The 26,325-nt window shown below is 36.9% G+C and overlaps 1 protein-coding gene across 3 annotated transcripts in view; it reads left to right on the plus strand.

Annotated features, from left to right (window-relative positions):
* Window positions 1-26,325, plus strand: part of LOC137013298 (glucocorticoid receptor-like) — a 74,583-nt gene that overhangs the window by 44,318 nt on the left and 3,940 nt on the right. For 2 of the 3 annotated variants that reach the window (XM_067376984.1, XM_067376986.1), the window contains 7 exons: window positions 3,398-3,564; window positions 8,063-8,089; window positions 12,271-12,387; window positions 15,342-15,620; window positions 16,475-16,619; window positions 19,641-19,771; window positions 24,035-24,192. In XM_067376984.1, the coding sequence (XP_067233085.1) occupies window positions 3,398-3,564; window positions 8,063-8,089; window positions 12,271-12,387; window positions 15,342-15,620; window positions 16,475-16,619; window positions 19,641-19,771; window positions 24,035-24,192 (1,024 nt within the window). The remainder of the gene's footprint in view (window positions 1-3,397; window positions 3,565-8,062; window positions 8,090-12,270; window positions 12,388-15,341; window positions 15,621-16,474; window positions 16,620-19,640; window positions 19,772-24,034; window positions 24,193-26,325) is intronic. The other variant, XM_067376985.1, reaches the window with a different exon arrangement.

The raw sequence follows: 26,325 nt of genomic DNA on the forward strand, positions 1-26,325 counted from the left end.
TACTGTATTACTGTTAAGACAAATAAAGCTCTTTCTGATTATGCTATGCTACCTGAAAAACCGTGTCGTATATGAGGCATGGTTCAAACGTGTTATTCACGGTAAATCAAGAAAACAAGCTATCAGACTGACCGTGTTGAGTTATATAACAATGATTCGTTTTTTTTGTCGATAAAGGTATCCAAACAGTTACACACCGGTCTAATAAAACACATAAGCGTCTTTGGTGTTTCCATGGTTTCTACAGAAGTAAAACTGGAAGTCAAGGGGAATGCGGATATGATGTCATTGACAGGCAACGCAATGACACGTAGTGTTAAACTGGACAAAATTAGAAAATTTAAACATTGATGGAAACATTTGGGGTAATGTAAGTACACAACTCAGCAAAATATATAACATTGTTCTAGTGGACATTTTAATCCAAAAATCTTACATATTGTGCCTTTAAGATTTATTGTAGGATTTATTAGGGCTTATTATTTTTGTTACTATTGCTGCCAATTTGGAAACCAATATTTCATAGCCATACACAAGCTTATCCAGACCTTTGCTGGGAAATAATGTGGCGACTGGACCTCTTTGAACTCTAATTGAATACTGCTGGTTAGACACAGTCCTCTGACTGATAAGCATTAGTGGAAACGATTACACATACATATCAGTTGAACTGATTTGCAGTACTTTGTGAGTGATTTTGGCTGACATGAAATGTCCAGGGTGCCTCGCTGGTTTGTAACCAGTGTCATCTTTCTAGTGACCCCTCTGGTCTAACCGCAGACCTAACTTTAGGTCAGACTTGTTGGGCTTGAGAATACAAGCATTCTTGGGAGCTAAACATGGGGCCTGGTATTACAGTATTCTGAAACCTGAAACCCTTATTCCAATTGGTATCGGTTTTTAAATGGGTGTGAAGCTATTACTCACTTGTAACAATGTATTTCTCTGCTCTGAATAGCCTGTCGATCAGCTGACATATGGCTTAATGTGTTCATGCAGATGGGAGCTAAATATGGCAGCATGTGGCATGTTGGCTAACCTGCAAGACAGTTCTGGTTACATGAGAAGGTGTCAGGGATTTGTAATACCAAAAAGCAGAACATCAAAGAGGTAAAGCAGCACAAATTAAGCTCTGTCGGGAGAGTGAAATTGCTCCAAGAGTTGTTGATGACCAGTGGCACTATTCCGGCAATGATTATTAGCTGTCCTGAGCATCTCCTGCCAGCTAATTAGTGGTATTAACCCTCAGATGGCGTCATGTGGAAGGCTAAAATATAGCTTTTAATCATCATACACTTGCTGACTTTGTTTATATATATATATTACAATGAAATGGTTTAGCTTTTCAGATATTTGTTGCTGTCTGCTTTAACTTTTCTGGATTTAGGATTTAATACAAATTTATTATTAAAGGTGGTAATCAAATATGTCAATTAATCATTTTAAAGTGATGATGAAGGATTCTTTTATTCCGCCAACATTACTCAAATGCAAATTAACTTACGGTTCTTATTCAGTTGTTGCTTTTGGAATGATGGTGGTTGTCTGGTCAGGGCTCTACATTAACACTTGTGCTCCTAATAAAAAATTTAGGAGCACAGTCAGAAATTTAGGAGCACTTTCTGATTAATGACGGACATTAACTTTTCCATTACAGGGTGATATTTGCCCCTTTAAATTAATTTCCAGAGGCATTTTTACCATTATAAGAGCATTTTTTTCTAATCTTATTAAATGTATGCATCTTATTTCATCAATTTCTTAAATTAAAATAGAAAATTTGTTTTTAAAAGTTATACAGTAAATTCAGTTAGAACAATAAGACCCAATCAGACTATTACCAATCAAAAGAAATAATCAAAAAATCCATATTTGCACTGCAGAAGTGGCACAGAATCTGAAGTGGTATTATTTACACATGCTCATTGATAAATAATGTTGTATGAATGTTTTTAAATATATATATTTTTTTAATTTAGTTTGATATTTTAAGTAAATACAGTCTATGTGAAGTGTAAATATGAAAATAAAACCGCCAGTAGGTGGCGGTAAATCTTAATGTGCGAGTCATTCATTCAATCGTTCAAACCGCAGATTCATTCAGGAATGACCATTGCTTAGAGATGCGCAACAGCTCTGGTGTGGCTTTGTTTGAAACTATTTTCACAAAATAAAGCAAAACTGACAGTATTGTAGCTAATTTTTAGTCACTTAATATCAACTTGTTTATTGGACTTCAGTCAGATCAATAAGTATCACATTTGCAAACATGCCAATACTCAGACAAACAGAAACACAAAATTCAGAACACCGGTAATATCACTTCAACACTTAAATCCACACCTTGCCCACCGTGACCGCAGCACCGCCCCCACTGTCGTTTTGATTTTTTCATAGTCATTAAAATCATTTAGTTCGAGAACAGACACTACAGTTAAAAACTGAACGCGAAATTCAGTGAGCCCAACGAGTCGCAGCACAGATCAGCAGCAGGAGTCAGATTTCGCCTCACTTTCTGAATGAAAGACAATGGATGAAGATTTTGATTGCAAAGCGAATATTTAAGTGAGTTTGTCATTGTACTGTTTTATTGTTGCGTTTTTTATAAAGAATAATAATGAACCCACCCACCATTCAAGCAATTGCCGCCTTCAAATTGCCAAAAGTGAAAGTAATATGTGAGCACGGGCATTCATAACGGTTTTTGTGTTTTTTTTAAAGGAATTTTTGCCCCAAGCCCCCATTAATTTCCAACCTTGTTTATGATAATCCAAATGTAGTATTTCCATTTAATTTGGCTGAAACATCAGCATCATGAGACGGTAAGTGTGCATCACCTGTTTCACCTGGTAAACAATCTTTAAAGTGTAGTCTGGCGCACGTCTTTTGTACTTGCTCTGCTGACTGAAGCAAAGTCTTTGAATGAAGGCATGAAAAGCAGCTGATTGCAGTATGAAACATAACTGTTGTTCAGTGTAGATGCATTTTGGGAGTTGTACTTTTATTCTGATTTTATTATAGACCTATTCATGAGGATTGATCAGGTCGCTTGCATCAGTGCGCCTAAATATTTTTTCACACTCATGCACAGTTATTTTTACTCGCAAATGCGAATGAAATGGTCGCACTGTAGAGCCCTGCTGGTTTTTGTTTGTTGACAAAATATGTGCATATTTAGGATAGCAAAATAATTAGTCTGATCAAAGCAGAAGGAGAAAACACTTTCCATTTCTTGTTTCGGTCAATCTGTAGTGGTGCAAATTTACCTGAAAACCAAATTCTTTGTTGGGTGGCCACTTGATGCCCAATGTGAAATCTGGACCTTGGGTCGATTGTATGGAAGTTATCTAAAGCTATCCAATTTCATTTCATTAAACTTTTTTTCTTTGTATTCTAGCTCTTTGGCCAGGCCTGAACTGAGCAGTTCAAGTTCATCCGGATCAGTCAAGCCCAGCGGAAACGGCCATAAGATCTGCCTGGTGTGCTCAGACGAGGCCTCTGGATGTCATTATGGTGTGCTCACCTGTGGCAGCTGCAAGGTTTTCTTCAAAAGAGCCGTAGAGGGTGAGCCTGCAGGATAGTACTTCATCTTCCTTTTTTGACAGAAGGGTTGAGTCATTTTATTATACAGTGGATAACAGAGGAATTGCATGTAGTATCCTGTTGTCCTGTTGAATAAATTTTAAATAGCATTCGATGGCATATAGAGACTCAGAATTGAGTTTTGTTGATTTAGTCCATGTCTGTTAGGGCATCCATGTTAAAAGTAATTTTTTTTTTTTTTTTTTAATGTATACAAAATTAAAATTTACATTTTAACTGAGCATTTATTTTATACAATATTTAATGAAAGTTACATAATATAATCAATTAGGGCTGGGTAAAAATATTACTTTCTCGATTTTAATCGATTCTCATTTTTACAAACCAATATCGATTCTTAAATCCCAAGAATAGTCTTTCCTGTTTTCAGTTGATGAATGAATGGATGTAGCATGCCTCCCATCCAATAAATCTTTGTGCTTTGTTACTTTTAATATGAAACATAAAGTCTCAGATTTCAAATTCTTTCCATTGTATTGAGAAATTAAAAAAATAAACCATTTTTGGTGCTGTTTGATGTGGCCTGACGATTGCTGTTCAAGCTAACTGATCATCTCTTCAGCTTTAATACCAGGTATAGCACGAAATAAATATGAATGAACATCTGAAGGGATCATATCTCTTGTATTCGCTCAATCGGTGTTTCAACCACGGAAAGACGTCAGTAAAACAGCTTGTAAACAATGTCCCCTAATATCACATTTACCTCAGAAAAACCATATTCGGTGACCATAAACTTGTTAGTCAGCTAGAGAGGAGCATTTTGCTAAATAGGTGCACCATATTCATTATCATTTTTGATGTTCTTCAATATTTAATGTATATTTGAATAAATCTGTCAAGTTTTTATGATAGCCACCATTTAAATGTTTATATTTCAAAAAACGAATCGGAGTAGAAATATAATTATGTAATTTTAAAGTATTATTATAAAAACTTCCTTAAGTGTAATTTAAGAGTTTGTATACAAATCAGTTAATTTTAACCTTCAATATTATAGTAATGTAGCACCGTCTGACTGCCCTGTATAGTTTACAACATTAGTTGAGAGAATTTTTTCATTGAGAAAATTTGCCATGTACAGTACCTGATATATATCTAAAATAATAGAATCGTGAAATTTGTGTCAATACCCAGCCCTAATAATCATTAATGGTATTGTTGTATATTGCCCAGTGAATGTATTCTGATATCCAAAGGTGTGGATTTAATATTGCAATCCTTTTGTAAATCACTCAATATGTGGACATAAGTTGCCATTTCCAGCTTGAAAGCAACCCAAAAGTCCAAAAACATTAGAGAAAAAAATAAAGTGAAAAGTTGGGGGGGGGGGGGGGGAAGACAATTCCACAAGTGGAATCTGATGTCATTCAGCATGATTTCAGAAGGTTCCCAAGGGCTTTTCACGCTTCAAAGAAAGAAAGAACATGTGACCTTTTGTAAAATGTAGTTCACATGGTCAGTGTCAGAGTTAATGACCCAGAAACTGAATCGCAGAATCTGAAATATTTCTCAGTTACTCAGACTTCTGAACCCCACGTACATCAACACTGTGTACTGAGTGTGACCTTTAATCTATATCCTTTGAGTAATTTCTGTGTGATCTACTCCATCAATCACAGTTCTCTGTTAACCTCAGTAAACAGATGATCAGGTTTGCCTCAATTAATCACAGAAAAAAAGTCAAAGTGTGGTTTCCTGCGGAGGTTCTACCTTGAAACGAGACATTTCTTTAGAGTTGTTACACAGAAAAAGAGCATGCAGCAATGAATCATGTGTGCTTGGCTCCCTGACAAAATACCCTCCTGTTTTAACACATGCTCCATCCGAAAAATGAACTACAGGGCACCTGTATAATATTCACTATAATATCTACTCCGTTGGCCTCATCCACCGGCCATTCTCTGAAGAGCACAAAAATAGGATTACAAAAGTAAAATCCAATTCATTTTCTCCACAGACTAATTAGATTATGTATAGACCTTTCAGAACAGACCTTCCATGCACTCAGAGGTTGAAGAGATGGTGTTTCTGTAGAAGCTATTATCACTTCACTAGTATTAATAAGAAACCATGGTTAATAGCCAAAGCCCCAGTGGAAACTAACTACATTACCCATGATACTGAAGAAAGACCCACCACTAAGAAAAAGTAGCCTATTTGCATCTGAATATTTTGACTTTGCACAGTAAAAAAATCAGTGATTCTAAGTCAGTAGTTCCGTGTTGTACTGATGCTTCATGGGATGTGTAGTTCATTGCTTCATAAAATAATTTAAGTAAACAGTCTTGTCTTTTTTCTTTTTTCTTTTTTTTGCTTCAAAGATGATTGATTTTGGGTCATGCCTTCAAATGCTTAACTGAAGATTTTAAAAGGATTAGTTCACTTCAGATAATAGATAATTAGATAATCAGATAATTTCCTCACCCCCATGTCATGCAAGATGTTTGTCTTTCTTTCTTCAGTTGAAAAGAAATGAAGGTTTTTGAGGAAAACATTCCAGGATTTTTCTCCATATAATGGACTTCACTGGGGTTCAACGGGTTGAAGGTCCAAATTACAGTTTCAGTGCAGCTTCAAAGAGCTCTACACGATCCCAGATGAGGAATAAGGGTCTTATCTAGAGAAACGAGCAGTCATTTTCTAAAAAAAATGCTCATCTTGAGGCATCTTTACACAGCCGATTTATGGCTGTTCTGAAGCGGGTCTGTACCTGCTCAGAATTCAGTGTAAAGACGCAATGCCGTGTTAAAGAAGACCTAAAATACGCCGGGTCTGACCCACCTCAGCCCCTAGTATCAAAGGCGAGTCTGATACTGTTCTGGTTCAGTGTAAATGAACGCGAAATATAGCCGCTCTAAACTGACAACCAAAAGCATTCCAGTCAGCTCAGGCGGCGCGAGATTCAAGAAGCAGGAGACGAAACATATAACTTAGGGCAAATAATAAAAATAATGTCTTCCAACAAGGGGCATTGAAGTAAAAGTTCGACCTCTTTTAATCCTGTTGTGAACTACCCGGTGTAATAATGAATAATTTTTTTGTTGCATCGTTCAATTTTTATTATGACAAACATCAAAGCGTGAGATATAGCACGCAGTTTACTAACTTGTTACTTTAAATGTTCGTATTTTTTTTTTATTTCAAGTTATATTTCATTGTTTATTATTTAATTATTTTTAAATTAATTTTGTTAAAACTGTTAGTTTTGAAATACTTATGTTCAAAGCATTGTTTCCTGCGATTTTAATTCCTGTGTAAATGCGTTTATGCCGCTTCAGAACAGCATTAAACGTTCTGTGTAAATGCACATTTTTGTGGTATTATGCCGCTTCAGAGTTGGTTTCTGTGCCACTTTTTCTGTGTAAAGATGCACTGCTCTGAGATGTTCCATGCATTAAATAATCACGTTGGAAAGGTCACGCGTGACGTGGGTGGAAGTTCCGCGGTAGGGCGAAAAACTTGCCTCCCTTATCTCATGTTCTCCTCCAACTTCAAAATCATCTGATATCGTAAAGGGCATTTGACTTAGTCTTTGTAGGTACACTGGGATGGTACTTTTGTCTATGGTAGCCAGTGAAGTCCACTATATGGAGAAAAAATCCTGGAATGTTTTCCTCAAAAACCTTAATTTCTTTTTTACTAAAGGAAGAAAAATATAACCATCTTTTGTGAACTTTTGTGGTTCTGAAGTGAACTAATCCTTTAATTAAACAGTTTTGTCTTTTTTGCTTCAAATTAATTTTGAAGCTGATTGATTTTGAGTCATGGCTTCAAACTGAAGATTTTTAAATGAATACTTGAGAACCAAGGCTGCTAAAATTGGACTGCATTTCTTTATAGTGCCAAGTACATTTGTAAAAAAACAAAAAAAACAAAAAGTAATCCTAATTGGTTTGTTGGTGGTCATTAAGTAATTTTCATAAAGATTTGCATAACTAACCGTTAGCTTATTAACACACGACCACCCAAGTTTTTTTATAACAATACATGTAGTAATCAGCAACTTGGCTTGCCTTTATGAAGAAAAGAACAAGGTAAAGAACCAACTGCAACAACTGATGAATGACAGATTACCTGGATTATAGTTCTGATAGTAACCATCAAATATTATTGGTCATGTTGCTCAGTATTGTAGCATTTAGTGTGACTAAAAGACTAATTGCATTTTTTAAAATGACTGTTTTTGTGGCAAGAAGCCTTGACATTGAATTTCAGGGGGAAAAAGAATATGGCTTCTTAATGCAAAAATAACAGATATGAATGTGTCCTGCATAGAGGATTCTTCATATTGTAAAATTCATAGCTAAATAAAAATGAATAGCTTCCGCTAACCAACGTCATCTTTGCCAACAAAGTGTCAGCATGAACTGAGCTGTGTTTTCAGCACTTGAAACATTTTTATCTGTTATTTTGTTTTTCTTCCCTGATTTCTTCGGTTGCTCTGGCAATGGTGAAGGATGGAGAGCACGGCAAAACACAGATGGTAAATAAATTCACCTTAAATAATGCTTTTTTCTAACCGTTTCAGTCGCCCCACAATGCACCTGTCATAAAATGCTTTTGTTTAATAATTTATAGTAGTATCACTGGCACAATGAAACACAATCATTAGAGCGGGAAAAGAAATCACCCACTGGCACTGTCAGAAATTAATTGTTAGCTGGACTTGTTTATGAATACTGGACTTGCATTTTTTACCTTTATATGGGCATTTTTTCATTCTAACCAAATGAAAACACAAAAACATGTTCTCTAATTTTAATCGATTTAAATTCTCAATTATTATGGCTCAGTTATGGCCATTATAAGTAAAATCAGCATCAAATTCAATACACAAGATATCATAACACAAACACTCTGCTGAAATATACAGTATATTGGCGGGCACATGTGTTTGATTACATCAATCTACTAACCTTTGGCTTAAGTGTTTTCTTTTATGTTTTTGTTTTTAAAGCTGATTATGGTTTTTCATCAAAAACCACTTTATATTAGCTATAACAGCACTCGCCTCTACAGTAAATATTTATTTTAAATAAATATGTAGGACTTGATGATGACAAGTTGATTTCTGACTCTGCTCACAGGCATGTTAACTGTTATTAGTCAGTAGTTATTAGTCACTAGTTTGCATTCTGATAATCATCATAGTTGCACTTCACTCGATTTTGCTTGCACCACAGTTAGTTGCTGTATGACTGCATTTGCATTGATCAGTTTTGTTGATGTGTTTTTACCTTGACAAATGGGAAGACACTTGAGTCAGAGTGCTTCAGGCCTGCTGAACATGTTTGAGCGTGACATTATTGTTTTATTTGAACATTTAATGAAAAGAAGGCTTAGGGTGCCAAGCAGTGGTCTGGAGGATGAAGATAAATCTAAATTGTTTTTTGTGCACTTTTCCTTGAATTTGCTTCAAGCCTAGTTGAAAGGCAGACAGAAATGGATTTTGAAGCTCTATTTATCAGGGAACCAGCTATGTTGGCGATGGATGTAAAGTATAATATAGCCAGGCTAATTAAGGTGTAATCTAGTTATTGGCCACTGTCAAAGCAGCATCAGACAGGAAGGAGTTGATTGATGATTGAGAGTATTCTCATGCAGAGTATGTGGTTACACTGGAGATGAAGTGAATCTAGGAAAAAAAATAAGTGAAAAATAAGCTTAACTGAAGATATATTATCTGAAGTTTTATCAATCTTCTCTATGCAGATGTGGTGCACATACAATTGTCACTACCTTAAATGTTTTTGACTGTACTAAAGCATAAAAATACCATAATATGTTTGCAGATATTTATTAAACATGCTGAGTTGACATTGCAAACCATTGCTATAGCCAGTTATTTTACTTTGAAATTTGCATTCCGTGTCGGAATTTCTGTTTTTGTTTCGGTCTGTGCAAGACCGCAGGTTGCCAATTTACCCAGTAGTATTTCGCCACCCTGGCTTGCGAATTGCAGCCATGGAAGCCAGCAAACAAACTGGGTCAGAGATCGCAGATTCTACCCGACCTAAAAAGCCTCAGCATCCATCGAACAGGAGCATATTAAAATGCGATATCAACTCATCATGAATCAATAAATCAACTAACTATCTTACAGTGTGTAAGTCTCCTCGCATTCCAATGTCAATTGAGCTCGCTCCTGTTGCGTGTCTTCAAACTGGCAACCCGCGAGAGCGAGGAGTCTGAGGAGGAGGGGGCGGGGGCGGGGCAAACAATATTTTGAATTTGGACTGCAGTACCCATTTCAACCACTAGTTTTCATTCTTACATAAAGCACCTTTAAAGGGTTAGTTCACCCAAAAATGAAAATTCACCATCATTTCGATCCAAACCCGTAGGACTTTTGTTCATCTTTGGAACACAAATTAAGATCTTTTTTGATGAAATCTGAGAGCTTTCTGTCCCTCCATAGACAGATGCTTCAAAAGGCATTCATAAAGGCTTTTTCTCACATATAAACTTTGATCAGCGAACATAAGCAGAAGTTCAAAAGAGCCTGAATGACGCATGAGAACAATCCAAAACAAAAGAAATTTGGACTAAACCACTCAATTCATATGGATTAGTTTTCATCAAAAAGATCTTCATTTGCGTTCCGAAGATGAACAAAAGTCTTGCGGGTTTGGAATTAATGACAGAATTTTCATCTTTGGATGTACTAACCCTTTAATGCATGATTCCCAAAATGTTTTGGGAATGTTAGTTTTTATTATTAAATATAATGTAAAAATAACAATTAGAGAACATTCTGTATAGCTTCACACAAAAACCTCCTTGCAGTGTTATAGTTACAGAGAAATTGAACAAAGAGGCACGGAAACCGTTTCTAAACTACAGCATATATTTGCCAATTGGATGCTTTGATATGCTTCAAAATGAACAATTCTGCAAGTTGGGTCTCTACAGACTGGCATGTTCTCCACACCAAATGGAGGATCCTCAAAGGTCTGAGTGGTTGGCAGTAGTTTGGTTGAGGTGGCGTTTGATTATTCATCTGTTTTGGCTTTATAGTCTGTAATAATTCCAAGCAGTTCTGGCTCAGAGCTTTCAGAAGTTTCGGATTCTCTTGACTTGTAGAAATGAATAAAGATGTGACAGTTTTGCTCTCATAATGCGAACAGCATGGAGCTGGAATAGCTTTTTACAGGGACGCCTCACCTAAAACTAAAATTTGTTTCATAACACCATTATTATATCATCGACACCTTCATGTCATCCAACCCTGTAATGAGAATTGTATTACATATATTTTTTACCTTTAACAGATATTGTATTAGTTTTATTATGTCTATGAAACACAACAGGAAATTTCATTTTCATTAAATTTTTCACCCTAAAGGTTAAAATCATTACAGCAAGATCTTTTGTTAATCAGGTTTCAGTTTCATAGTGTTGCATACTCTTGTTTGATTATGTCAATGTCAGTACTGCATTTAAGAGCGATGTTGCAAGACTTTGAATAGACCATTATAATACGCTCAAGCTACCTTTAGTTACTTTTACCTTTAAGACATTTAGGCCCTGTTTACACCTGGTATTAAAGCTCCTTTCACACAGAGATTCCAGAAAATACACGGATAATGTGTCCAGGGTATCATTTGATTTTGGTTCATTCACACTGCCAGCGTGTTCGATCGTTTTGGTCGACCAAAACCACGCATCATGTACCGCTCCACAAGCTGGCGAACAATCTCAGCTTCGGCATCCTCATTGCTACACAAATTTGAAAACGCATTTGACCGCATTGCTTTTGTAGTGTGCAAACTTACTTTGTCCATTAGATTGAAAGATTTGAAAAAAACCTGTACATTTACCCACCCATAGACCCTCTCCTCAAAGAAATCATGATCTGATCGACTAAAATGCATCTTAATACCAGGTGGAAACAGAGTCTTAGGGCCAGATTTACTAACAGCTTGTGCCAGCGCAAAACTCTTTTGACTTCAAAAACTTATTATCAGGATTTACTAGCTTTTTTTTTTTTAGATTTATTTTTGCAGCTGACCTTATTGCATATGCATTTGTGGAAGTTTCCCTTTCAGATGCAAAATTATTATTATAATTTTTTTTTTTAAGATTTATTTTTGACTTTATTATGATAAGACAGTGGTTAGACAGGAAGCAAAGTGGGAGAGAGGGGGATGGGATCGGGAGCCGGGTCTCGAACTCTAGTCACCCGAAACGCATTGGCGCTACATATCGGCGCGCTGCCCATGAGGCCATCGGCGCCGACATAGATGCACATTTTTTTTTACTAAGGTTTGCGCTAGTCAGCTTACTGGTATTTGCAGCATTTTTTACCACCCAAAAAAGCACTATTAAACCATAGATAGATTTGCATTGTTAATTTTGGAAATGATACGACTGCGTCTGTGTTATTTTATTTGCACGTCATCAGTAGATCATGCGTAGAACTTTCCACTCTCATCAGCGCTTTTATTTTTGGAATCGCGCTCTCATGCAAATTTGCCCTTTTTAGTAAATCTGGTCCTTAATTGGTTTGTCACTTTTCCTGATTTTTGATGATCCTACAGCGAAATAAATTCAGTCTACTAACAGAGCTTTACTGTTGTCAATTCAACAAAGCATAGTTCAAATCTATCAGGGTTTTTTTGTGGTGTCATGCTTTAACCCCAAACATCATCTTTTTTTTTCCAGGGCAGCACAACTATCTCTGCGCCGGAAGAAATGATTGCATCATCGACAAGATAAGGAGGAAAAACTGCCCGGCATGCCGCTTCCGCAAGTGTCTTCAGGCCGGCATGAATCTGGAAGGTGAGGATGATGAGCAGTTGTCATTTGGCTCACTTGAGTGATTTATATGACCTTTATATGCCATAGCACAGGGGCGCAAACCAGTAAGCAACCAGAATTATAGATTTCGAGTAAATAACTTTGAAGGAAAAAACTCAATTTTAATATGCTACACTTCTCGCATCAACGATCGAAAAATGTAAACGGAACCAAAAGTCATCAAATAATTCAGATCCAGTATTTTTTTTTTTTTTTTTTTTTTCAAATGAATATGGATTTTTTTTTTTCTTGTGCTGCATGCATTTTTTCCTTAAGTAGGTGGTGGAAACACGGTAAGACCAAGGACTGTTTTTTTGCAGATTTTTTCTCTCATGCACAAAAGATGAAGGAAGGTATAAAATGGCCAAAAGCTTTAAGAAGGCAGCAGTGCCTCATTGACAGCGTGCTGATGTACTTCACAGTTATTGGACAGAATTCATCCATCTCTTTGCAAGGCTTTAAAATCGTGGATGATTTATTTGCATGAGAAGCACCAAACAGGAAAAAAAGAGCTTGATGCAGTAGCTGCTAACTAAATCTGGGGTTGTACCAGAGAGGCTTTTAGTTGCCATAGAAACATTTATGGCAGAAAATTTAGAGAGTGGGACAAAATGACTTTGTTTGATGGTAAGCTCTCAATCAACAGAACAGTGATTTTATGAGAGAAAGCACGTTTGCACATCAAAACACACACATCACCATAAGCTTCATTAATTTAGTGTATATGCTAAAATTCGAAAGATTCACTGGAATATTTCTTCATATAGGAACTCAGTAATTCTATGAATTCACAATAAATTACTAAAAAGCACATGCTAATTCTTAATCTGTAGTCTACGTCACATAAGAACATTGTCTTTAATACAGAACATTTTTGTTCTATATTATGGATTTGGATTTGTTCATTTTAATTAGCTTTGAAAGAGGCCTTCTGCATTTGGGTTCATGATGTTAATTTATATATATATATATAATATAAAATAAATAAATAAATAAAAAAAACATCCATACTGTAACTTGAATACTTATTTTCTGTGATAAATATGTTCTGAATTTAAATGAATTTTTATAATATTTTTTGTGGTCCAGTATGTCCAACAGTCATGAGAGTATTCAGTAGTTAGACCAAGAACAGTTTGTGCAGTAGTTTTTATTATTGTTATTATCGTTATTATTTATTTATTTACCTGTGGTTGCAGTCAGTCATTTTATCAGACTGAATTTCACTTACAAATAATAAAGTATTATAAGCTTACCACTGTCAATCTGAATGTTCAGTAATTGATTTTTTTTTTTTTTATATTAACCGAAAAAAATATTCCATTCTGCAGCTGTAAAAAACTAAAATAAATAATAAATGTATTTTCTGTGTGCTGATGTTCAGTGTATTGAAATCACAGCCATATTCTATATTATTGTTAAATCATTAAAGGGTTAGTTCCCCCAAAAATGAAAATAATGTCATTTATTACTCACCCTCATGTCGTGTTACACCCTTCATTCATCATCAGAACACAAATTAATATATTTTTGATGAAATCCATTGGCTTAATGAGGCCTGCATAGACAGCAATGGTACTTCCTCTCAAGATCCATTTATGTACTAAAAACATTTAAATCAGTTCATGTGAGTACAGTGGTTCAATATTAATATTATGAAGTGACAAGGATATTTTTTGCGTGCCAAAAAAGCTAAATAACGACTTTTTAACAATATCAATATATGGCAGATTTCAAAACATCTTGATATTGTTAATAAGTCATTATTTTATTTGTTTGTTTTTTTGGCGCACAAAAAATATTCTCGGTGATTTATAATATTAACGTTCGTTTTTAAGTTAATTCATCAATTATGTTTTTAGAACTTGGCATATGTGCTTTAAACTAGATTTCTTTTTTTTCCCTCTTTGAGATCCTTGTCACTGAATCATTTACAAAACATGAACAGCAACAAAAGCTATGAAAATTAATTTTCCAAAAGCTGTATCAAGATACGAAGATCAAAGTCTATTTAGTCACGTATCTGTCTGCACTGATATCGATTCTTAAATCCCAAAAATTGATATTTCAGTCTATGCTGTTTTCAGCTGATGAATGAACAAAGCTTTGTATCGTGCCTCCAATCCAATATATTTTAGTAATATTTGTGCTTTGTTACTTTTGATATGAAACAGGTCTCAGCTTTGAAATCCTTTCAGTTTTATTATGAAATTCAAACAATAAATAATGTTTTAGTGACAGATCGCTATTCAGCATGAATGAACATCAGGCCGAACACCGTTACTGACAATCCTCATTTTGGCTGCGTGAGATTCTCCAGCTTTGTTGTTGTTGAGCAACTGAAGAACAAGCTGTTTAAGCTCCGCCAGGAGCAGCAGCTCATTTGCATTTAAAGGGACACAAAATAGGGTCAAAATTGACAAGCTATAATAAATGATCTGTGGGGTATTTTGAGCTGAAACTTCACAGACACATTCTGGGAACAACAGAGACTTGTATTACTGTATTACATATTAATATCTTGTAAAAATGGCCCATAATAGGTCACCTTAAAAAACAAACAAACAAGTAGAAACATAATTATGTCATTAAAAAAGTATTATTAAAAGTTATTATAAAAACATATTAATGTGTAAATGTAAGTATCCTACAAATCACTTAGTTTTAACCTATAATATTATAATGATGTACCAACCGTGGTTCAATGTATAGTTTACAGCATTAGTTGAGAGATATGTTGTTTTCCTTGAGGAAATTTGTCATGTACTGTACATGTACTGAAATCGAATTGAATCGCTTGTGAATTGAAATTGAAATCAAATCGAATCGTGAGGTTTGTGTCAGTGCCCAGCCCTATTAAACATTCAGATGAAATTTGTTTAGATCAGTGGTCTTCATTGAATAATTAATATTCACATTTCTCCTTTTTATTTCAGCTCGAAAAAACAAGAAACTAATGCGGTTACGGGGTCATTCGTCCTCAAGTGAGCAGGCGCCCGCTCTGCCTGATGAGCGCATGTGCTCGCTGGTGCCCAAGGCCATGCCCCAGCTGGTGCCCACCATGCTGTCCCTGCTCAAAGCCATTGAACCAGAGATCATTTACTCGGGCTACGACAGCACCATCCCGGACACGTCCACCCGCCTCATGACAACGCTTAACCGCCTAGGCGGCCGCCAAGTCGTCTCCGCAGTCAAGTGGGCCAAAGCCCTTCCTGGTGAGCCCTCATAATTAACCATACCCTATATCATGCCAGAACTATTTTACTTTACTTTGAAATTAATGCACTATTAGAAACTTGTGGCCATCACCAACCAGTGGCATGAGAAAAGAAGCACATGATATTCACTGCTGTGGTAGAGTACTGGGCAAAAATGCTTGTGGAGGAGGGTTATGTAAGAACCACATGCTTCGAGCTGTACATCCCCTTTAAAGACACATACATTAGAAAACATTATACTATAGCCAATTTCACATTCTGACAATACAAGTAATTATTTTCAGAGATTTTAAAACTTGACAAGCATGTGAAAGATGAATTGACTGCTCTCTTTTTCCTTAAGTGATGTGTATATATCTGGCCCTAATGATTATTTCATTCAATTGATTCTGACATTTTATGTAACAATGGTTTCATGAACGATTTACCCAAATTTGTTCTGCTCCAGTTTCATGAATAAAGCCCAGTGTCTTTGGAAGGTTTTGAAGTCAGGAAAGATGATTATGATTATTTACATGAGCCAAAGAGTTGGTTTTGAGTGTAGTGACATCAAAATCGTGTCAAAATCAGAACAGAGAGATATCATTATGAATTTGCGTCAGAGAGATCTGAAGAAACAGTGATCATATAATAATTTATTGGCTAAAACTACATAAACTCAAAACAAACTGTAATTCAAACCATTTTACATTTTGTAGCAGGGCCCTTCAATGATTCTTTACAGCTCTTTGGTTCAGCAAAGAAAGTTCTTTATGTCATGAACTGTTTTGCTTGTGTGGGACTCTTGAGTTGGCTATGGTGTTTTAAAGAGTTTATACTTCCTGTTGAGTTAACATCCCTGTCGTATTAAGGCTTCAGAAACCTGCACTTGGATGACCAGATGACGCTGTTGCAGTGCTCCTGGCTCTTCCTCATGTCCTTCAGCTTGGGCTGGAGATCCTACCAGCAGTGTGATGGAGGCATGCTGTGTTTCGCTCCAGACCTCGTCATCAATGAGTGAGCCCAGATTTACTACCCACAATTGGAATGTTTTGGCCTTAAATGACAGATTATGTGGTTTTTAAACTTCCAGACTGGTACCATAAGTCAAATATCTTTCTCCATTGGTTACATACAGTGGGTACGGAAAGTATTCAGACCCCCTTAAATTTTTCACTCTTTGTTATATTGCAGCCATTTCTAAAATTCCTAAAATCATTTAAGTTCATTTTTTCATCATATATGTACAAACAGCACCCTATATTGACAGAAAAACACAGAATTGTTGACATTTTTGCAGATTTATTAAAAAAGAAAAACTGAAATATCACATGGTCCTAAGTATTCAGACCCTTTGCTGTGACACTCGTATATTTAACTCAGGTGCTGTCCATTTCTTCTGATCATCCTTGAGATGGTTCTACACCTTCATTTGAGTCCAGCTGTGTTTGATTATACTGATTGGACTTGATTAGGAAAGCCACACACCTGTCTATATAAGACCTTATTCAGTTGAAGCACCCTTTTGATCTAATATAGCCATGAGTCTTTTGGGAAAGAAGTTTTTCACACCTGGATTTGGGGATCTTCTGCCATTCCTCCTTGCAGATCCCCTCCAGTTCTGTCAGGTTGGATGGTAAACGTTGGTGGACAGCCATTTTTAGGTCTCTCCAGAGATGCTCAATTGGGTTTAAGTCAGGGCTCTGGCTGGGCCATTCAAGAACAGTCACAGAGTTGTTGTGAAGCCACTCCTTCGTTATTTTAGCTGTGTGCTTAGGGTCATTGTCTTGTTGGAAGGTAAACCTGCGGCCCAGTCTGAGGTCCTGAGCACTCTGGAGAAGGTTTTCGTCCAGGATATCCCTGTACTGGCGCATTCATCTTTCCCTCGATTGCAACCAGTCGTCCTGTCCCTGCAGCTGAAAAACACCCCCACAGCATGATGCTGCCACCACCATACTTCACTGTTGGGACTGTATTGGACAGGTGATGAGCAGTGCCTGGTTTCCTCCACACATACCGTTTAGAATTAAGGCCAAAAAGTTCTATCTTGGTCTCATCAGACCAGAGAATCTTATTTCTCACCATCTTGGAGTCCTTCAGGTGTTTTGTAGCAAAAATGCGGGCTTTCGTGTGTCTTGCACTGAGGAGAGGCTTCCGTCAGGCTACTCTCCCATAAAGCCCCGCCTGGTGATGGTTGACTTTCTACAACTTTCTCCCATCTCCCGACTGCATCTCTGGAGCTCAGCCACAGTGATCTTTGCGTTCTTCTTTACCTCTCTCACCAAGGCTCTTCTCCCCCGATAGCTCAGTTTGGCCGGACGGCCAGCTCTAGGAAGGGTTCTGGTAATCCCAAACGTCTTCCATTTAAGGATTATGGAGGCCACTGTGCTTTTAGGAACCTTAAGTGCAGCAGAAATTTTTTTGTAACCTTGGCCAGATCTGTGCCTTGCCACAGTTCTGTCTCGGAGCTCTTCAGGGAGTTCCTTTGACCTCATGATTCTCATTTGCTCTGACATGCACTGTGAGCTGTAAGGTCTTATATAGACAGGTGTGTGGCTTTCCTAATCAAGTCAAATCAGTATAATCAAACACAGCTAGACTCAAATGAAAGTCTATTACAAAGAGTGAAAAATTTAAGGGGGTCTGAATACTTTCCGTACCCACTGTATATATACATACATACATACATACATACATACATACATACAGTCAAACCAAAATTTATTCAGAGACCTTGAACATTTCATTCATTAATTCAGTTTATTCACTATAGTTTAAATATGACAAAATCAAGTTAAACTGTGTCAGAAAAAAAATAATCTCAATTATGTCAGATAACACTTAAGCAAAACATGGTCAGGTCAAAGTGTCTGAATAATTTTTGGTTCTTGATATATATGTGTGTGTGTGTATAAATACGCACACACACACACACACACACACACACACAAACATATATATTTTTTAATAGACTTTTGTTTAATGCTGAAAAACCATAGATCTTTTAAATTTTAAAATAGCTAAACAAATTTTGAACAAATTTGATAAATATTGTTTAATATGAGTGAATGTATTACAATGTAATTTTAATAATAATAATAATAATAATAATACTTCATAATTATATTACATTTAATATAATAATAAATATAACATTTATTATAAGTGCAATTTGTAAAGTACAATTTGCATTACTAAAATAACATCTCCAACAACTTTTAAAAGATTATAATATTTAAAAATATATTGTTCAATTGTATAATGTAAAAGCAATTCAGTAATGCATGTTCAGTGGAATATTATCTATTCCAAATGAGTCTGTGTTGTTTTTGTAAATGTCTTAAAAATATCAAACACAGGACAGAATACATTTCATGAATTACACAGGATGTTATATTTAGTATTAAGTATTGCATGCAATGCTGTGTGAGAAATTACAGCTTCTGGATATTGAAACAATTTTATGCACAACCAGGAAATGCAAATGCTACATGGATTTGCTTCAATAGACTTTACCTTTGTCAGTTTGAAAATTGCACATTATATCACATACTCTTTATTAATCCAATTAAAGCTGGATAATTTCACAGGCCCCTTGCTTTATGTCCATGTCAAAGATAATATTATCAGATCTTAGAATAAATATCTAGTTCAGTCATGAAACTCTAGATGGCGCAGGCTGATGCAGTCTGCAAGCACTCACATCATTACCGCATGGCACAAGCTGATTGGCTTCTGCTGATCCTGCAGCCAATGAGATTTTAACATTTAAATAGTCTGGTTCAGTGTTTGCTGTAAGATAGTCCTGCAGTGCACGATCAAAGTTTCTCTGAAACCTTTCACCTCTCCCAGCTCCACCTGCCTAGATCTGCTATGGGATTTTTGTATGTCTATTTATGCAGCAGCAGCAGCATATCTTGCATGCTCACAGCAGTGTCTCTGTATCTATTAGCAGTTGCAAGTACATACTTGCTTTGCAGCAGCAGCAATAATTGCTATGAAATACTTATAGAATATTAATGTGTGTGTGTGTTATAGAGAGAGGATGAAACTGCCCTACATGAATGACCAGTGTAACCAGATGCTGAAGATTGCCAGTGAGCTGGTCAGGCTGCAGGTGTCCTATGACGAGTATCTCTGCATGAAAGTGCTCCTCCTCCTCAGCACAGGTACTGTACCAGTAGTCATCAGAATACATAAGTATATTACAGTATGTGTGCACTTACAATGACCTCAAAAAAGTATTTTGACACCTAATTCATATTGAAAAATGCATGAATGTCAAGTGGTATTTATTTTAAAGAAGACAGCACAAATTTCACTTTTTTGTGGTTTCAAATGATAAAACAATAAATAACTTATGTATTTGGACACTTAATCAGACAATAGTGGAACATGTTCATAATTAATGTGATGAACTACAACTGTGGATACTTTGCTCAATGCCCGGGATCCCTGTTTCGACTCCTCAGCAAAACATGAATAAGTGTGAGCTGGCCTAATATATCTTATTGGGGCCCGAGCACCGGTGGTGTGAGGACCCTATTGTAATCGCTCAGTCAGTTATTCTTCTCCTCCAAAATGAACCACATTTTTGAGGGCCTAAACATGCTTGAAAACTCATGAAACTTTGCACACACGTCAGAAGTAGTGAAAATTTACGTCTGATATGGGTTTCTGAATTAAGTGTGCCGAAATGGCTCGATAGCACCACCTACAATATTATTACAATTAAGCGCCCTTCGCGCTACATTTCATGTACAGGTATGAAATCCGGTAGACACATGTAACAGCCCGATACCAACAAAAAAGCTCCTGGGTACAAAATCTGAAAACCCAACAGGAAGTGAGATATTTTGAGTTCTCTCAAGTTCTCTCAGTTTTTGCCATTTCCAGACGTTGTACTTTAACAAACTCCTCCTGGAGCTTTAAACAGATCAACATCATATTTGGTCAGTCTAATCTTATGGCCTTTTTGCAACATTAAATTGTGAAGATCTAGTGTTTTCGCTGAAGGGCGTGTCCGTGGCAGCCTGACAAAAGTTCAATGTTTCGCCATGAATAAGGAAGTTGTTGTAACTCGGGCATACAATGTCGGATCTGCCCCAATCTTCACATGTTTGATAAGAGTCCTGGCCTGAATACATCTACATGGCAATATTCAGTTACAGTCATAGCGCCACCTGCGGGACACAGGAAATGACATGTTTTACACTGATGAACTCCTCATAGAGATTAAACCATATAAACACCATATGTTGTCAATCTAATCTTAAGGTCTTAGTGATGTTAAATTGCGAAGATCTAGAGTTGTCGTTGAAGGGCGTGTCCGTGGTGGCCTGACAAAGTCTGATGTTTCACCATCAAAGAGGAAGCTGTTGTAAGTCAGGCATACAATGTCCGATCTGCCCCAAACTTCACATGTGTGATAAGAGTCCTGGCCTAAATACATCTATATGCCAATATTCAGTTAGTCATAGTGCCACCTGCTGGCAACATGAAATGGCATGTTTCTGGGAGTTAATTACAGTAAAGCATATTTCAATATGCCACAAATTACCAAACATAGTAGAAACACGTCAAATCATGCAACACTTGGGTAAGTGCTAATGTTTGCATTTAAGTTGTTGTAACATACAATGTCAGATCTGCTCCAAACTGCACATGTTTGATAATAGTCCTGGCCTAAAGATATCTTCATGGCAATGTTCAGTTACAGTCAAAGCACCACCTGTTGGCAGCAGGAAGTGGGGCACTTTGAAATGACTTTGCCATAATTCTCCTGTATTTACTTGCTTACATGCATGTCGCCCACTAAGGGTTTTACATCTTGTGGATATACAATTAAAACAGTGAGTATTAAAACTACTGTTGTAACTTTCCACCTCCATTGTAAGTTCCATATTGTAAACCAGATTTTTTTTTTTTTTTAAAGGAGGGAAGGAAACGTGGATTTAATTCCACCAAGACTACCAACCTGTTGCGTTTTGCATAGGTTCGGTTGTGTTTTGCTGGGCTGGAATCCAGCATCTCTGGGCCTCAAATCCCTGGCTGATACGTCACTGATCTGAATGCCTCAGAGACGATAGCCATTACATGAAACATTCATATTTACTTCAGTTTTGCATACTTTCCTTTGAGTTGAATGCGAACCGACAGGCTAAACATTATGACCATCTGCCTAATATACTAATATGGTCCTCCGTGTGCTGCCAAAATAGCACCTACCTGCCGAGGCATAGACTCCACTAGACCCCTGAAGGTGCCCTGTTGTTTCTGGCACCAAGACGTTAGCAGCAGATCCTTCAAGTCCTGTAGGTTGTGAGTTGGAGCTGCCATGGATTGAACCTGTTGGTCCAGCACATTCAATAGATGCTAAATTGGATTGAGATCTGGGGAATTTGGAGGCCAGGGCAACAGTTTTAACTCTTTATCATGGCCCTCAAAACATCTCTCAAACCAACCTGTGCAGTGTGACATTCCCACTTTCACCAGGGAACACCATTGTCAGTAAAATTGATTTCATAGGTAGGTGGCACATGTCAAATTTACGTCCACGTGAATGGCCAGACCCAGAGAGTCCCAGCAGAACATTGCCCAGAGCATCACACTCCCTCTGCCGGCTGGTCTTCGTCCCACAGTGCATCCTGGTGCCATCACTTCCTCAGGTAAATGGCGCAAAACAAAAAAAATTGGACCAGATGACCTTCTTCCACTGCTCTAAGGTCCAGTTCCGACGCTCGGAAGCACACTGTAGGTGCTTTCGAAGATGGACAGGGGTCCTCATAGGCACTCTGATTGATCAGCTGTGCCACATTAGACCTTCTGTTGGCTCGGACCAGACGGAATAGCCTTCATTGCCCTTGTACATCGATGAATCTTGGGCGCCAAGCACCCTGTTGCCAGTTTGTGGTTTGTTGGTAAATTCTAACCACTGCTGACTCACAAGCCTTGCCCTTTTATAGACACTCTGACCCATTCATCTTGCCATAACATTTTGGCTCTTGTCCAAGTTGCTCAGATCTTAATTCCTGGTAATTTCTATCCAACACGTTGATTACTAGAAGTGATTGTTTTCTTACCATCTAATCTACCCAGACCTTAATATGTGGCTTTGTTAGAGGATAATCAACAATTTTGGCTTCACCTGTGACTGTTCATAATGTTTTTGCTCATCTGTGTGTGTGTGTGTACATGTATGTAAGGTATTGTAGGTATTGTAAGGTATTGTATAGGTATGTAAGGGATTGTAGTTGATTCGTGATCCGTAAGGACCCAGCGCCATGGTTAAGCACATGTTATTCGCACATATTTTTAAATTCTGCCAGTTTAAACATTCAAGCAATTTTAAACCATTCATGCACAATAAGATGCAAAAGAGAACTCAATTTGTATTTGCATGCTGTTTTCTGTGCGCACAGACAGAGCCGTGTTTCAGATAGTGTGCAAATACCGAATTGAATTCTATTTTGCATCTTTTTGTGATTAAATGGACACATACATTCTCAAAGTGTCCATCTCGGTGAGCATCCTTGTAAACAGTCATTTATGTATTAAGTGAATGTAAAGAGTTTAAAAAGAAAACGGATATGTGTCATTATATTAGATCCGTGCATTATCAGATTTAATACTTATGCAGATCTTGCTGGTATACATCATGTTGGAATTACCAAGTTTCCATTATCAGTTCGGAGATCTTGGCACATTCTTGCAGTTATTACAGTTTCTGTGACAATGCATACAAAGGCAAAAAGTATGCATGTGCTAAAACTGCTGAAGCCACTGCTATTTTGATGTCGCAATGGTCAAATCTGAGCTTTCATAAAATGTGAAGACTGATGTGCTTATTTTTAGTCAGTAACTTGGTTCCCACTTTATATTAGTTGGCCTTAACTACTATGTACTTACATTTAAATTAATGATTTGATACAATGCACTTATTGTGTACATACATGTTTTTACATTGTACTTATATTTTAAAAACACCTGCATGTAATTACATCTGTAATTAATTTCTGTAATTACATTTATAATTACACTGTTGACCCATCCCTTAACCCTTACCCCTACCCTTAAATCTACCCACAGCTTTCCCTAACCTTCCCGTATCCCAATTCAATAGCAGAAAAAGTGTGAACCCAATTATTGAACCCAATAAGTACATTGTACTTATTTTTTGATGTAAGTACATATTAGTTAAGGCCACTTAATATAAAGTGGGACCGTAACTTGTAATTAGGGCAATTCTGACACCAAGTTAATGTGTTCCTACCTGTAAAATACTCTAGCTTTCTTGAGTGTCAATGTACTCTTAGTATTCGTATGAGGCATTTGTTTGACGTACATACTTTGCTACTCCTTGGAGTATTTTCTTGATTAAAAGGCAATAATTTAATGTTAACATCTCATCCTGACCCCATCTGTTTTCACAGTACCAAAGGATGGCCTTAAAAGCCAAGCTGTGTTTGATGAAATCCGCATGTCGTACATAAAGGAGCTGGGAAAAGCCATTGTTAAACGAGAGGAGAACTCCAGCCAGAACTGGCAGAGGTTCTACCAGCTCACTAAGCTTTTGGACTCCATGCAGGAGGTAAGTGGGCATCTCTTACACAAACACAAACAAGAGACATTATTGGCACTGGTGGTATTACTGCTTATACAAAAGAGAAAAACATGCTAGGCCAGAAAGACTTTATGCAACTATGTAACCGTGTATTTAGCACATAGTAAAACTTTGGCCTAGATACTCACTGCACATATTTCATTAAAGCAGAAGTGCCCAATCCTGTTCCTAGAGAGCTTCCTTTCTGCAGAGTTTAGTTCCAGCACTGCTCCAACACACTTATCTGCAATTATCATGTTCCTGAGGATCTTAAAGGGTTAGTTCACCCAAAAATGAAAATTCTGTCATTAATTACTCACCTTCATGTCGTTCCACACCCGTAAGACCTTTGTTCATCTTCAGAACACAAATTAAGATATTTTTGATAAATTCCGATGGCTCAGTGAGGCCTGCATTGCCAGCAAGATCATTAACACTTTCAGATGCCCAGAAAGCTACTCTGTAAGGGATAATGTACATCCAGCTAGTTGTTATCTCAGAATAAACCCCGGCAGGGTGATCAGGACCCCGACGCGAAGCATCAGCCAGAAGGGGTTTATTCTGAGATAACAACCGCCTGGATGTACATTATCCTGCTTATTGCATGGCTACTTGCCACATAAGTAAATAATTAACGAAATGTTGATCTGAGTCCTCTTCCGCGGAGAGAGCAGTTGCTAGCGCGGCAAGTTCAAACTAGATGGAAACAGACATTTAAGCTATGGTACAGTCACCCTTTACAAAAGATTTTTGGACATGAAAAAACTGCAATATTGCAGTATAACTGCAATACAACTGTAGTTTTACTGCATCCAATACTGGATGACATAATTAAATAACTGTACGCAAAATATTGATTTGACTGCTTTTTAATATTTTATTTGCTCACCAAAGGCAAAACTTCCACGAGGAAAAAACGTTCCTAGCAAGATGAGCCTGTGTTATCTGTTTTCAGCGGTTGTTATCAGAGAATAACATAACGCTGTATGGCGCCGTTGACCAATCAGAATCAAGTATTCCACAGAGCCGTGTAATACATATATTTAAAACAGTTCAAGTGACCACAGTGGTTCAATCTTAATGTTATGAAGTGACGAGAATACTTCTTATGCGCCAAAAACACAAAATAACGACTTTCTTCAACAATATCTAATGATTTCATAACACTGCTTCATGAAGCTTTACGAATCTTTTGTTTCGAATCAGTGGTTTGGAGCGCGTATCAAACTGCCAAAGTCACGTGATTTCAGTAAATGAGGCTTCGTCACGTCATAAGTGTTACAAAATTACACATGAGGGTGAATAATTAATGTCAGAATTTTCATTTTTTAGTGAATTATCCCTTTAATTAGCTGGCACAGATGTGTTTGATTAGGGTTGAAGCTGAACTTTGCAGGAAGCTACCAGTCCTGGGTGGTACGACCAAAAACTTTTATCACGGTATTGTTTAAGATTCTTTCTGATAGTATTTTATTTTCTTTGCATGTGCCTTTACATAGGTCTGTAGTGGCCTACTTTACTGTTTTTATGAGCTAGTCATTCAGCCAATTAATTAAAAAACGCTGATTCATTCAGGAATGAAACTATGGTGCTGTAATTATCTGAACTTTTGAACACCTCCTTGCATGACTCAACCAATGAGCAATGCACCTCCGGGGTAACTGAATGCCGAAAGTACATTCAAAAAGTATTATAGTGTTTGCCTTTTTATTATTATTAGACAGAACTGTTAAACAAAGACAATAAACTAAAGAAGACGGAGAATGGGCGCTGGGTTTTCAGCACTATCAAAATAAAAGTCCCCCTCACAACACTTAACAGCAAACAGAAAAAAATGTCATGTGATAATGGGGGGATGCTTATAATTAAAATAAAAAAAACAAAAACAAATATTGGCCGATATATCTGCCTTGGCGATATACTGATTGTGAATACACCTTTTTTATGAATTATATTATTTTTGGAGGTTGTACCTCATTAAATTGTACTGCATGGACTAGGGCTGTTCAACGTGGTTATCGTGTACAAAATAAGAGTCTGTGTTTACGTAACATGTGTGTTTGTTTTGTGTATAATAATTATTATATATATATATATATATATATATATATATATATATAT

This window comes from Chanodichthys erythropterus, chromosome 22 (genome assembly GCF_024489055.1).
Source record: "Chanodichthys erythropterus isolate Z2021 chromosome 22, ASM2448905v1, whole genome shotgun sequence".
Classification (NCBI taxonomy): Eukaryota; Metazoa; Chordata; class Actinopteri; order Cypriniformes; family Xenocyprididae; genus Chanodichthys; species Chanodichthys erythropterus.